Genomic DNA, 13,673 nt, shown 5'->3' with positions numbered 1-13,673 from the left:
GCTCTTTTTCCCCCCATTCATGTGTGGTTTAGAGCACTGTTTACAAGCCGCCTTCATAGCGCTACAGCCCTCCCCGCTGCTGAGTACCATCTGAATGACACGCACGCTGTGCGTTCCAAGAGAAGCATTGCGGAAGTCGAGGAGCGACTCGTGACGTCACCGCCGAGCGCCCGACGAGGAGTGGCGGCAATCGGTGTACTGACCTATGGACGCTGATTCCTGCGGCTTCCCTACCCGCCTGTGAGCTGTGTGCTGTGGGGTTCTCCCTACAAGGGACTTATTCATCCACCACCCCAAGACGGAGAACGCTGTAAAGGGCAGACGAGACGACCACAGATCCACCGCTTGCTGAGATCCATCCGAGGGTGTCGCTCATTGTCATCTCCTGGTGTGGTAAACTATATACCAACTGCTTGTGTATTCTAACTTGATGTACGCAGAACTATTTACTTTTAATCATAAAGTCACATTTTTTACTTTACTTCACTATGTGCGTTGTGCGCCCTGTTCTTTTGTTTTTTGTCTAGTTCCTGGGGTGTCGAGCCATCCCCAAGAAAGGCTGCAGACGCACGTCTAGTGTCAGATCTACATTTAAGGTCTACATTATTGTTTCTAAAATCACGGTGCACTGTTCACTAATTATTTGTTGTTTACTAGTTATTAGCTGCGCACTATCACCTATTTCTATTGTTGTCACTAATCTATGGAACCTTGGGGCTGGAAATCCCCTTGGACCTCTGACTTATGTGCTGGGAAAATCAATAGAAGACCTTCCCACACAACTAATTAAGTTGATCTCCTCTATCTTGACAGCCGCTAGATGCTCCATTGCAGCGGCATGGAAACAGATAAAAGCTCCCTCTAAAAGCACAGTTGTTAAGAGATTAAATACAGTCATCAGTATGGAAAGGCTCACAGCCATGCTCAAGCAGAAAATGCCCCAATTCTACAAGATCTGGGAACCATGGCCTGGTTCAGGGGAACCACCCCTCCTACAGATCCTGGCCCTAAACTGAGCCTTGCCCGGGTGGAGGGGGGCAGGGGCGATCGAGCCCTCGCCTACCTTCAGATTCCCACTTCCCCCCACCTTGGATCCACCCCTCTTTGGCTCCCTCCCTCTTTGTTTGTCTCCCCCCCTCCTCCCCTTCCTCTGTCTCTAACAGTTCTAACCCTATGAATGACTGCCACAGCATTTCCCCTTCCCATCGGGCAGGTCTGTGACTTACACTCACACTTTCACTGAGACACATACTCTCAATAAGCCTCACACTGTCACTGAGACACATACTCACTCACACACAATCTCCTCCCCTCCCCCCCCTGCTACAAATTAAGCTGCACTGGGAGCGGGGTGATCAGATTCACAGAGCGCTCCCCCTTCTCGAGCTTCGCTCCCCCCCTTGCGTCTTGCTCCCCTTACTCTCCCCCCCTCGCACCTCACCCCCTTCCTACTCTCCGCTCTCCCCCACCCCCCCTCACCACCGGACTTAGCAGCACAGTGATGTCTGACCTGTGAGTCCCCTTCCTTTACAAAAATCAAGGAGGAAGAAGAATCAGGATACTACCTGGTTCCGTGCATTAGGAGATTTACATATACAGAAATGTAGATTAGATTGTAAAATCTCTGGGGCAAGGATTTCCTTTCCTATTGTCTGATTTAGTCTGTTGCACTTATTGTATTATAATTCCTTTCATTGTATTGTCTCTTTTTAAAAGCGCTAAGTACACTGTGGGCGTAGGGTTGCCAGATGTCCGGTTTTCCATCAGACAGGCCGGTAATTCTGATGCCTGTCTGGTAGAAAATCGGAGGTAATGTGTCCGGTATTACCAATGTTGTGGGCGGATGCGCAGCTTCTGCAAGCGCGTGGGCGGCGGTGGCGACTGGCGAGCGTGTGGGTGGTGACGAGCGTGGCGATGCAGCAAGCACGGGCGCTGCTGGAAGAGCTGGTCTGCTGCGGCTGGACGTGGCCGGGCGCAGCCATCCTGCACTCGTGCGTGTCGAGTGAAGCAGAGGACAGCGAGGGCGGAATCAGATTCAGAGACGTCTGCTGCTTCCTGTCTGGAAATAAGGTAAGGGGAACATTTTTTTTGCAGCATGGGGGCCAGCCTGGGGAGATGGGGTGATGCAGCCTGGGGAGATGGGGGTTGGGGGATAAGATGATGATGGTGCATGGGGGCCAGCAGCCAGGGGAGATGATAATCATGGGGGGGATAAGATGATGATGGAGCATGGGGGCCAGCCTGGGGAGATGATAATGATGGGGGGAGGGGGATAAGATGATGATGGAGCATGGGGGCCAGCCTGGGGAGATGAGATGATAATGATGGGGGGATGGGGGATAAGATGATGATGATGATGGGGGGGGAAATAAGATGATAATGATAAGGGGGGGGCAGCCTGGGGAGATGAGATGATGATGGGGGTATTTTTTAAATGTATTGGGAAGGTGGGGGTATATTTTATATGTATTGGGGAGGTGCTGGTATAATTTATATGTATTGGGGAGGTGGGGAGTTATTTTTTAAATGTATTGGGGAGGTGGGGGGGTATTTTTTAAATGTATTCGGGGCGTGGGGGTATTTTTATATGTATTCGGGGGGCGTGGGGGTATTTTTTATATGTATTCGGGGGTGTGGGGGTATTTTTATATGTATTCGGGGGGCGTGGGGGTACTTTTTATATGTATTCGGGGGCGTGGGGGTATTTTTTATATGTGTTCGGGGGGCGTGGGAGTCCAGTATTGTGTCCAGTATTTTTGGACAAGCCACCTGGCAACACTGTGTATATATATAAATATTACAAAAAACGAGACTGCATGTTTAAGTGAATCCCTATAGAATGAAATATAATGTAACACGTGCTTATGGAATTATTCCTTTTCATGAGCCAGATAAAAAAAAAAAAGCCCCAGATGGCGTAGTAACACTTATTTAATGGAAGAGCTTTGTAAACTGCAACTTTAAGAGATTAAATGTACTTGTTTCTATGACACAGGAAATAGGCAGATGTGAAACTGATACCACATTTCAAAGACACTAAAACATGTCCTGACACAAACTGTATTTGCATAGACAAGAAGACCGCTGCATATCTATTCAAAGATGTCAAAAGAGAGGGGGGAGGTGTTGCTGTCAAAAATGAATGATTTTGTGAATGTAGCTTCAACTCTTGTTATCACAATGCTGGGAAGTAAGGTGTTAGTCTTAAATACTCAAACATGGATGCCCAATTATTGCCTGTTCCACTTATCACACATTATCTGATTGTAGCCCAACTACTTGTGCTTCCTGTGTATTTTGAGGATGTGCAGTACTTAGAAAACAATATGTGTTCATATAATTCACCGTAGCATATACAGTACATCTTCAATATCAATATATCTTCCTTCTTAAAAGGAAGGTGCACGGTACTTAACACCCCTAAGCAATAATAAAACCATTAGGCAACTCCCATCCTATGAAGTGCTAGGCCCATATTAATGTCCCTTAGAGAATATTTTTCTTTGTACATTACCCATGCTGGGGTTTTTCGGAGCACAACCTGCCAAGCCTTACTGCCAGCACCCACTGTTCAAGAATTAGATAGTAAGCTCTCCACGGCATGGCCTCATTTTCCTAATGTTTCTTTCATGTCTGAAGCGCTTATTTCCATTATGTGTTATATTATTACTGTATGTCACATGTATTACTGCTGTGAAACGCTATGTATATGGATGGCGCTATATAAATAAAGATATAGATACATATAAATATATCCCACTGTTGCCCAGCATGTTACTGTATGCGAAAACAAAAGAAAGGAAGACATAAGGAAAAGAGGAAGGAAGAAAAGTAAGGAAGAATAAATATAAAAGAAAGGAAGAATAAATATAAAAGAAAAAGACCGTAAATCATGATTTACAGTACATACTTAGGAGGAGGTTAGTGTGGAGGTCAGGCATTATTTTTAATGTGATGATTTCTTTAATCACATAAGATGAGCATTAACTTGCATAGTTCAGGATAAGGGGATTTATTAGAACCATCAGGCTTTCGAGGGAGTGAATACATCTGGGACAGCCTTTAGTCATCAGCGTCAATTTCTTGAAACAATATTTCACTGAATGAAAAAAAAAAAACACGCAAGGGATGAAGATAAGTTAGCCTTTACTGTAAGTTGATAATAAAATGTGGAAAATGTCGTTGTCATAGACCGGTAATGCTTCTGTAAGGTGAAATTGGGCTACGTGCTTTGATTTAACAGATTGATACTTGTTAATGCTGCCACTCTGCAAATGTACCATTTAATGTTCCCGTGTATTAAAGTCGGTTCTTTTCTGCTGGACGTGTCAGGTCAGTATGCGTTCAAGGATCGACACAAAGTAACATACATTCAAACCAAACTGTGCTTTAGGCCGCGGACATCGTCGGCGCTTAGGCGCTGACCCGCGCTCACGCTTGGCAGTGAGCCCCTGCAGCCACAATGAGAGCGGCTTTAGCAGGGGCTTGCCCACGCTTCCGCAGGTGGGCGTAAGCGTAGCCGGATTTTTTTTTAGTTTAAGCGCTCACAGGAGCGCAGGGCCGGTCACGTGAGCGGTTCGCCAATGAGGGCGAACCAGCTCCGTGACGTCACTGGCCCGCCCCCCGCTTTCCCTCAGCCTCCGCGCGCCTCTGCACGGCTGAAGTCTCTATGGACTCAGCCTTACAATGAGTAAGACGTACATGTCATTAAACGTCAAAGTATCCGTCCTTATCTGAGGAATAAGAGGTTGGTAATTTGCAGGTGCAAAAGGACAGGCATATCTCCCTGCATGTGAACCTGCTGTACATGTTTATATTCAACTTCATATGCCATTTACTTGCCTCATTAATGCAATTCTTTTTGCAAAGGAATGGTATGCTGCTCTGAATGTATTGCCTTACAGCAGCGGTGCGCAAACGGGGCGGGCGCAGGATTATTTAGGGGGGGCGCAGGCGGCATGCCAGCAGACGTTGTGCGCGGGCGGTTGAACAAGCTCCGTGCTGCTTCTCTGCTTGTTGCGGGGCCTTGCTGGGGGGCCGGGGCTTTGCTGCTTCTCTGCTGTGGGGGCAGGCACTTGCTGCTTCTCTGCTCTCTGCGGGGCCTTCCCTGCCCACCTGCCTGATTTAGATTGCTTACAAAAGCCTGTCTGTTGAGACAGGAAGTGACTCCTTAGCTCACTTGTGAGCTGACCTTTGGAGACAGAGCAGTGGTTCTTGAGTCTCCCAGGAGAGACTGACCAAGAAAACACTGATCTCTGGAGCTGACCATGTCTTGAGCTCTGCCAGAAGACACAGCAGAGCTGATTTCAAGACACAGGGAAAACTACTAAACCTGAAGCTGACACACCCTGAGGGAAGGGAGCTGAACCACGAACTGAGAAGATTTTCCCTCCAAGAAACAGATGAGACTTTCATTCTTAAGAGACTTCTTATATCTGCTTATTTCATGCTATGTGTTTGGGGCTGGGAGAAATGCTTGACTAAGGGAGATGTGAATTAATTGCATAGTGTTTCACTAGAAATACTCCCAAGTGAATAGAAGCTTTGTTCCCCCCCCCCCCCCTGTGTTTGGATGGATTTCCTGATGAAAAGGAAAAGGCACAATAAAGCCTTATTATAGTTTCACCTTATAAAAGTCTCCAATTGTGTACCTCTGTGAACGTCCATCAACAGTGCTGTGTCTGTGTGAGTTGTGATTGAGTATGTGTGGGTGTTGTGATTAAATGCAGCTGTGCGCAAACTGATGGGCGCGCCCCAGGGGGTGGAGCAGGCAGAGAAACCTGGTGTGCGTGGGCCGGCAGACGTGTGCGCAGGAGGGCAAAAAAGCTGTGCGCGGACGGGCAGCCGAAGAAGCTGTGCTCGGGCAGCCGAACAGGATAGTGCAGGTGGCGGCCACGTGATGGTGTGTGCACACACGAGGGCTTCAGAGGTACGGGGGAGGAGCATGACCCAGCGCTGTGATGTCAAACGCCCCTCCTTGCGGTGTCTGCCCTGCAATAGCGCTGTGTTCCTGCTCTCGTCCGCTGGCAACCTGTTTAGCTGCGATCCTCTGCAAGTGAAAGGGTAGGCTGCCACAGTATGAATCATACTATGAATGTACAGAAATAATTTAAAAAAAAATGAAAACACAACATTGAAAACGTAAAAAATTAAATAATAAAAAATACTGTAAGGAGGAGTGTGGATGACACTGGGGACAGCAAGCCAAAGAGCAGGGAGAATAAAAAGTTGAATGGGAGAAAGAAAAAAGGGAGGAGGACGGGAAAAAAAGTGGGGGGGGGGAGAGAGGGAAGGGAGGTAGCAAAGAGGTGAATCAATGCCCCCCGCCCCCCCACAAAGGATTGCTTTTGTGCACGTACACTCTCCCAAGTTTGGCGCTTGGGAAGACAAACAAAATTGACTTTGAAGCACGCGCGGCAGCAGTCAATGCGCGCAAACACACCCCACGTCCCCTCCCGATGCAATCCTCCCACGCCCGTGCTTGCAAAATTATGCAGGACACCCTGTGCTCATGCTTGGAGAGTTGGTGATGTCATCGCTCTCAGCGGCAGCGTGGACGCAGCCTAATTTTGCAAGTGCGAGCTGTTGAAATATGTAAGTATTTAGACATATTAGTATTTACATTGTATACCGTTTAATAAAGGTTTTTTTTATTTTTCATGTGATTTTGATGTCATCAGTCAGGGGGGTTGGGGGAAGAAATTTCATGGATGAAAAGGGGGGCTCGGCATAAAAAGTTTGCTCACCCCTGCGTACATAATGCAGTATCACAGCTAGAAATATATTGCATTGCTTTCTTTAGTATTTTGGGGTTTAATATCTCTGGTGCCTTTTTTGCAACTAGACCAATATCCTTCACTTCGCATAGGGGGCACTTTATCAAAACCATTACCAAGCACAAGAGAATCACAACTGCTGTGGTATCCTTATTTAAATTCCTATGTATTTCCCTATGTTAGGAGAAGTCTGTTAGTCTGGCAATGACCTGTTGGCCATGAAACCCTGCTGTTTATTACTAATATGCTCAAAAGGTGTTTATTGCCCCCAGAAAAGACGCATACAAGAGCAGAGACTTATGTGAAGATTTGCTGTGGATTTGTAAGGTTACTGTGATGTAACCTACTATACTTGGCTGGGTGCCTGCAAGGTTCCCATACTGTAATTTAGTCAAAACCAAATTAATACAGCTCAACCCCGTTATAACACGATCCGTTACAAAGCGAATCCGCTTATAGCGCGATGCAAGCGTGGCTCCCAATTGTTCGTAATTATGAATACTTTACAACACGGTTATTGGTATCTTAAATACTTTATTGTACAATGCACACAATGGTACATTATTTCTAACGCGATCCGCTTATAGCGCAATGTGATTCTTTGGACCCAAGCACAGCCTTATAAGGGGGTTGAGCTGTACCATTAGCAAAATAATGAATTAATTTGTTTCTATAGAAATTTGCAAAGGGCATCAACTAGATATGTCAGTGTCAAAGCATTGTTTTATTAATTCTGACAGTTAATTTACAATTTCACTGGATTTGCACAGCAAATTGATTATTGCCATTTATTGCAACTGTTAAGTTGTTCATTACAGTCATTTGGTAAGTCTGACCGTGACTAATTTGTAAATCAGGAAAGCAAATGTAAACCAATCAGACTGTTTCAGTTCAGCAAAGTATAAACCTAATTACCTTGTCATTCTACCTAGAAATTTCATAAATACAACAACTGACTGGCTTTTTGTGATTGTTACTGTAAACCAGGTGTGGCCACCTCCAGTCCTCAAGAGTCACCAGCAGGTCAGGTTTTAAGGCTATCCCTGCTTCAGCCACCTGTGCTGAAGCAGGGATATCCATAAAACCTGACCTGCTGGTGAGCCTTGAGGGCTGGAGTTGGCCACCCCTGCTATAAACATTTCTTTCCACAACTGTTAACAGATCTGAATATATTCTATTCATCCCCATCTTATGGGGGAGTCCAAAAAAAAATCGTACTAATGTCAAATGTACATCTTTAATGTTTTCATTTCCTTTTAAAAACACTCACATCCCTTGCGAGCTCAGAACCCCACAACCCACCTCACCATATATATTTGTGGATGTAGCATTGGGGCTTTTTGTCTTTCGTCATTTCCTTTAAACCCACAACCCAGCATTTTAGTTGAGCAGTTACTCATTTGTTACATGATAATACATTATCTCAAACGATAATTTTTCAATGGGAGAAGGAGTGGCTCAGTGAGTAAAGACACTGACTGGCACTGAGTTTGAAGCAGGGGAGCCTGATTCAATTCTCAGTGTCGGCTCCTTCTGACCTTGGGCTAGTCACTTTATCTCCCTGTGCCTCAGGCACCAAAAAACATACATTGTAAGCTCCATGGGGCAGGGACCTGCGCCTGCAAAATGTCTCTGTAAAGCGCTACGTAAAACTAACAGCGCTATACAAGAACATGCTATTATTATTATTAATTCTACTTCCTGACCTCCCAGAATTCCGTGCCACGAAACCTCATTAAAAAAAAGCGGTGGTTAATACTAGCGCTATTAAAACAGCTACCTCCCTGTTTCCCAAGCAGCAAGAGTTTACATGTTGTGTTCACCAGGCAAGTGTTCTTAACCATCCTCACACTGATGAGAGCCAAAAGGTCGAAACAGCTGCCTAAGGTTAGGTTTACAGGCTATTCACTTCTTTAACTCACACAGTGCTGAAAAAGCTGTGTAATGCGGTAGGCATATGATTATAAGCAGTGTTCAACAAACCTATACATTTGCACGCCCCGGGCGAGTGGATTTAACATCGTGGCGAGCTCCTATTGGCCCAAGCAGCACATGTGTGGTACTAGGTGGCGAGTAGATTTTTTTGTTCGCCGAGTAGATTTTTTGGTGATTTGTCGACCACTGATTATAAGGATCCGTGTTAAAATGGATAAGAAGCAAAAGGTGTGCTCATTTGCATGTCATTACCCAGAATCCCTGGCTGGAGTGGGAATAACTGAATGTTAAAAGATAATGGTGAATAGCAGGGTTGCAGACCTGTCTGAGACATGTGAATGCGCTCACAAGTGCTGTTTTTATTTGCTGCCTGGTAGACAAAATGTCATGTTACTCGGGAACCGTTGGGAGACCACAGATCAGCTACAGGGGACTAACCGGTTCAGATTATTAAAAGAAAACTGTAACAAATTTACCGCAGCGTGGATTGCTGCTTTGACCGATATATAATAAAGACGTGCAAGAGTCTAAAGATATGTGCATCCTTAGCTACTTAGCTACTGAAGGATCCAAAGTGAATGATTCAAAGTTCTCCGAAATACTGTATCACATACATTAAAGCAACAATCCCTGTCAGAAGCCTATATGAGTTTTACTCATCTAATGTTAGTATCTTCCCCTCTGAAAGGAGCTGAACTGGTGACATTGTTGTGTTATTTTATTATTTATTAATAGATTTAAAGCAGGGGGTCTCCGGAGCTGAAGTGCTTTGATTTTAGCTGTGGGGACCCCCATGCTTCCCGCGATGCTTACCTTGGAAGCGGGTGCCGGTAGCAGCTAAGGTTGGGCTACAGTATGTGGGGTTATCATAATGTCGGCTTAAATGTTCAGCGTCCTCCGGGGCAATTGGAAGCCGTGACGTCATCCATTGCGGCTTCCTATTGGCCCATGTGACGCGGATCATTTAAACTGCAAAGTGATACCAGCACCCCCTACAGAGGTAAGTATTGTGAAAAACTAAGTCCCTGAAGCTGAAATTAATGCGGTTCCGCTCCTGAAAACCCACGGCTTCAAACCTATTTTTGTTTGTAAAAGTGTCACCAGTTCTGTTGCTTAATAACATGTTATGCTCTAGTGTTAAAAAACATGATTGTCTTAATCTCTAGTTTATAAGGTTACCATGGTCATCTTTAAACTGCACTGGGCTCTGGGGAGAGCTTCAATTTAATCTCACGGACACGTAACATTTCAAACGCTTAGGCTATACAGTTTCTCCTGAAAGTAGTATTTTAAAGATAAAGAGAGATTTGGAAAGGGAAAAAAAAGATCTCTTAAGTAAAGAATAATGCAAAAAATTGACTTTCAGTGCAGACTGCTTTAAGAAGTATTTCATCCAGGTGAGTTTTGACAGATTGACAGATTGAAAGATCGACAAATATTTGCATGAAATCGTGAAGAGATTTGCTAAATATTTGATTTCTCTCCAGTCCTTGAGACTTAGGATGAGTCCCTGTTGGCGCTGAGCGCGCTCATGCTTGGAGAGCGCTCTAAGCATGAGCGCTGGGTGTCCTGTCATTAACGCGCGTGCAGGGAGTGGGGGGCATTGAGCGCAATGGAAAGTTTTTTTTTTTTTGTTTACATATGTGCCGAGTGCCAGTGAGCGTGTGTGCCCACGCGCGCACCGCGTGAGCGGGGATTTACATATATCTATATAGGTAAGTAACCGCAGCAAGCGCCGCGCTCAGCGCTAGTGGGGATGCAGCCTTAGAACCAGTCCAAAAAAATAGAGGACACAGGTAAAAATATACCGCAGTTCAATCTGCAAATTTGCCATGCATTGCACAGAAATGTCTTGGTGGTACGTATAGATGCAAACACTCTCTTCTGAACAGATACAGAAGTAGCAGACTTCATTGATCATGTTGATAACAAAACATATTGCGTTATAATGCAGTAATAATAATAATGCTGTTTCTATAGGATTCAGTGGCCATGATAATGCAGAATATCACGACATATTCCACCGTAACCCAGCAGCAATAAGCATTTTTAGATGTAGCCGAGGCGACACAACACACTCAACTACAGAGACGTTGTAGATCTATTGAAAAACACTTATTTAAGCATTTCCCAGTTGCAAATCAAGGATGTAGATTCAACAAGATTGCTGTTCTTATCCTGTTTTGCAGCAAATGCCTGTTTACGGTAGTGACAGCATATAGCCAGACACTGCAATAAACTTCATTCACTCATCATATTCACATTTGAACAAACACTGGCTCTTCCATATTGGCACCAAAATGCTATTAGGTATTTATACCATCGCTGATATTAGAACCCATTTTACATACAGATTTAATTTTTACATAATTTTGGGGGCGGTTATTGGTTTGAGGATTTTACTACCTAGATTTTCAAAGATAGGAAGCCTCCATGTTGTCCTTTGCAGCTTCCTATTGGCCTGCGGGATCCATGACTTTGCCAACATTTTGACTACTTGAATTGGGTCTACAACTTAAAACTGTATATTTTTTAGGAACACGGGGGGGGGGGGGGGGGTTTCCCCGAGCGAAAAAATAGCACGCTTCAACTTCAAATTATGTCAAAGAAAAAATATATCTATGGGGGGGGAAATGTGCGCCATGACGTAGAAGCTACGTCATAATCTTTTTGCTTGTCTGTTTGGGGGACAACACATGCGGCGTGCCACGCTGCTCTTCCGTTCGTGTCAACAGTGACATCACATGACGTTCCGGAGGGGCTGTTGAACTTTGGTGCATTTCAAAGGGTTAAATGCAGAGATTGAGTGAAAGCAGCATTACATGATCAGTACCATCTGACTGCTTAACATGAACACGCCACAAAATAAAGCAACGTTGAACATGACCGTACGCTTCCAATAACACAAACCTTCTAAGCGTGGACCTTTTAATAATAATAACTTCTAATCCCTAAACATACTAACACAGGCTAAAGACAAACTTCTGCAGGTTATTAATAACAAGACATGCCAAGGCAGTGAGGGGCAGGACATCAACAAGGCAGACCTGGCAAGGTTCTGGTTTCTTGAGATTGCCTTAAGAAATATATTCTTTACAGAAAGGGAACTCTGAATGCCAAAAGCATAGAAAATGTTTCTGAGTATCACTATGAGTACAATACAATAGCAACACACTACAGCAAGTTCATGATCAAGGGAACATAGGTTAAATTGTTTCTTTAAAAAAAAACCACCATCAATTGCTACCTTAGACATTGTAGTATTTAAAACTACTTGTAAACCTATAAAAAAAAAAATATTAGTTATAAGGTGCCAACATATTCTACGGCGCAGTACAACAGTGAATATAAAACAGCCACATAAAATACAAATAAAAACATAGAGGAGCTAGGTTATCCCAGACACGTCAGGTGATGAGAACCTCCCCTCCCCCCCCCGTCTAGGGTGCTTACAATCTAAAACAGGCACCTTACCTAGATATAGACGTAGATCAAGCAGGATCTGAGGTGGTCCCCCATTGAGCTGATAGAAGAGGGAGCCTATGCAGAATAGGAGGAGAGTGGCCATGCAGAACCCATAATCTCGCAGGGAGAGCTGCAGAGACACCAAGGAGCGCCAGCCCTTCTTGGGAGTACCATGGACATTGTTCCTGGGAGCATGATTGCTACTGATATTGTTATTATTGCTGTTCTTCTTCATTATCCTCATATATCCTCCTGACACAGACCGGCAGGGAAAGGTTACCCATCCGCCTGAAAAAGATCAGACGAGCTGCTTTCTGGCTCATTGGAGAAGTTGGGCAGAGTTTGAGTTTGCTTCTTAATTCAGATTTTCCTCTCCATGGCTCAGTCACTTGGGAGTGAGAAGTTGTATCCTCTCTCTTTTCTTCTCCGTTTCTGTGTATTTCTCTCCTTCACTCCTCTTACACCCCCCCCCACCCCTTCTACCTTTTCTTTTTTACAGCTGACTCTTTCTCTACCTGCCCTTCTCACCCCTTTATCTCGACCACTGCCTCTTTCCTACACTCAACTAACTCCCTGTTCGTCTTCTCTCTCTCTCCCTCTTCACCGGCCTTTTCCTTTTACTATCTCGCCTCCTCCTTGCCCCTCTCTGACTATCCTACTGTATCTTCCTTCTTCTTTCACTCTCTCTCTAACTCTCTTCCCTGCCTCCTTGTCCCACCCCTCTCTCCCTCCTTTCTTTCTCTCCTCCTTTTCTCTCTTCCCTGCCTTCTTTCTCTAAAGTCTCTCTCCCTCCTTTCTCTATCTTCCTCCTTTCTTTCTCTTCTCTTCCCTGCCTTCTTTCTCTAAGTCTCTCTCTTCCTCCTTCCTTTCTCTTCCTTTCTTTCTCTTCCCTGCCTCCTTTCTCTCACAGTCTCCCTCTCTTCCTCCTTTCTTTCTCTTCCCTGCCTCCTTTCTCTCACTTTCTCTCCCACTCTATCGTTCTCTTTCTCACTGCACCCCCCTCTCTCTGTCTCTCTCTCTCTCTCTCGCTCTCTCTCTCACACACACGCACACACGCACACACGCACACACGCACACACGCACACACGCACACACGCACACACTACAGCGCTGCAGTGCAGCCTCAGGTCTGCTCTAGCTCATCCAATGCACCGATCCCTCTGACTTTCTTTTCCTTAGGGTTAAGTGTGGTGTCAGATTACGAATTCTCTTTTCCCTCTAAAACAGTAGGCTTGTTTTTGCTGTGCTCAAGTAGAAATAAACTTGTTTTCATGTCTCATTCTCTCTCTCTCCTCCCCTCTCTTCTTCCTCCTCCTCATCTCTTCTTTATTTCCACACCAGCGACCCCTTGGGGCTTCAACGAGATTTCTGGAGAAAATAGTTTTTTTTAAGTACTGTAGTGTAGAACATCACAGGATGCTGGAAGCTTTTTCATTCAACTTGCAAACATGTTTTGTGGTCCTCAACTTTGTTGGCAGAAAGTTTCCGCATTGATGT

The 13,673-nt window shown here is 44.9% G+C and overlaps 1 protein-coding gene across 3 annotated transcripts in view; it reads right to left on the bottom strand.

Moving 5' to 3' along the window:
• Positions 1-13,451, bottom strand: part of UST (uronyl 2-sulfotransferase) — an 858,732-nt gene extending 845,281 nt beyond the window's left edge. The window contains exon 1 of one of the 3 annotated variants that reach the window (XM_075596675.1): positions 12,186-13,451. In XM_075596675.1, the coding sequence (XP_075452790.1) occupies positions 12,186-12,420 (235 nt within the window). In that variant the 5' untranslated portion in view covers positions 12,421-13,451. The remainder of the gene's footprint in view (positions 1-12,185) is intronic. The other 2 variants (XM_075596674.1, XM_075596673.1) reach the window with 2 other exon arrangements.
• Between the last annotated feature and the right edge of the window lie 222 nt (positions 13,452-13,673).

The sequence above is a fragment of the Ascaphus truei genome, chromosome 4, assembly GCF_040206685.1.
Source record: "Ascaphus truei isolate aAscTru1 chromosome 4, aAscTru1.hap1, whole genome shotgun sequence".
In the NCBI taxonomy this organism is placed as follows: Eukaryota; Metazoa; Chordata; class Amphibia; order Anura; family Ascaphidae; genus Ascaphus; species Ascaphus truei.
The sequence above is the reverse complement of the archived record's forward strand: the minus strand, read 5'-3'. Positions and strand labels throughout refer to the sequence as shown.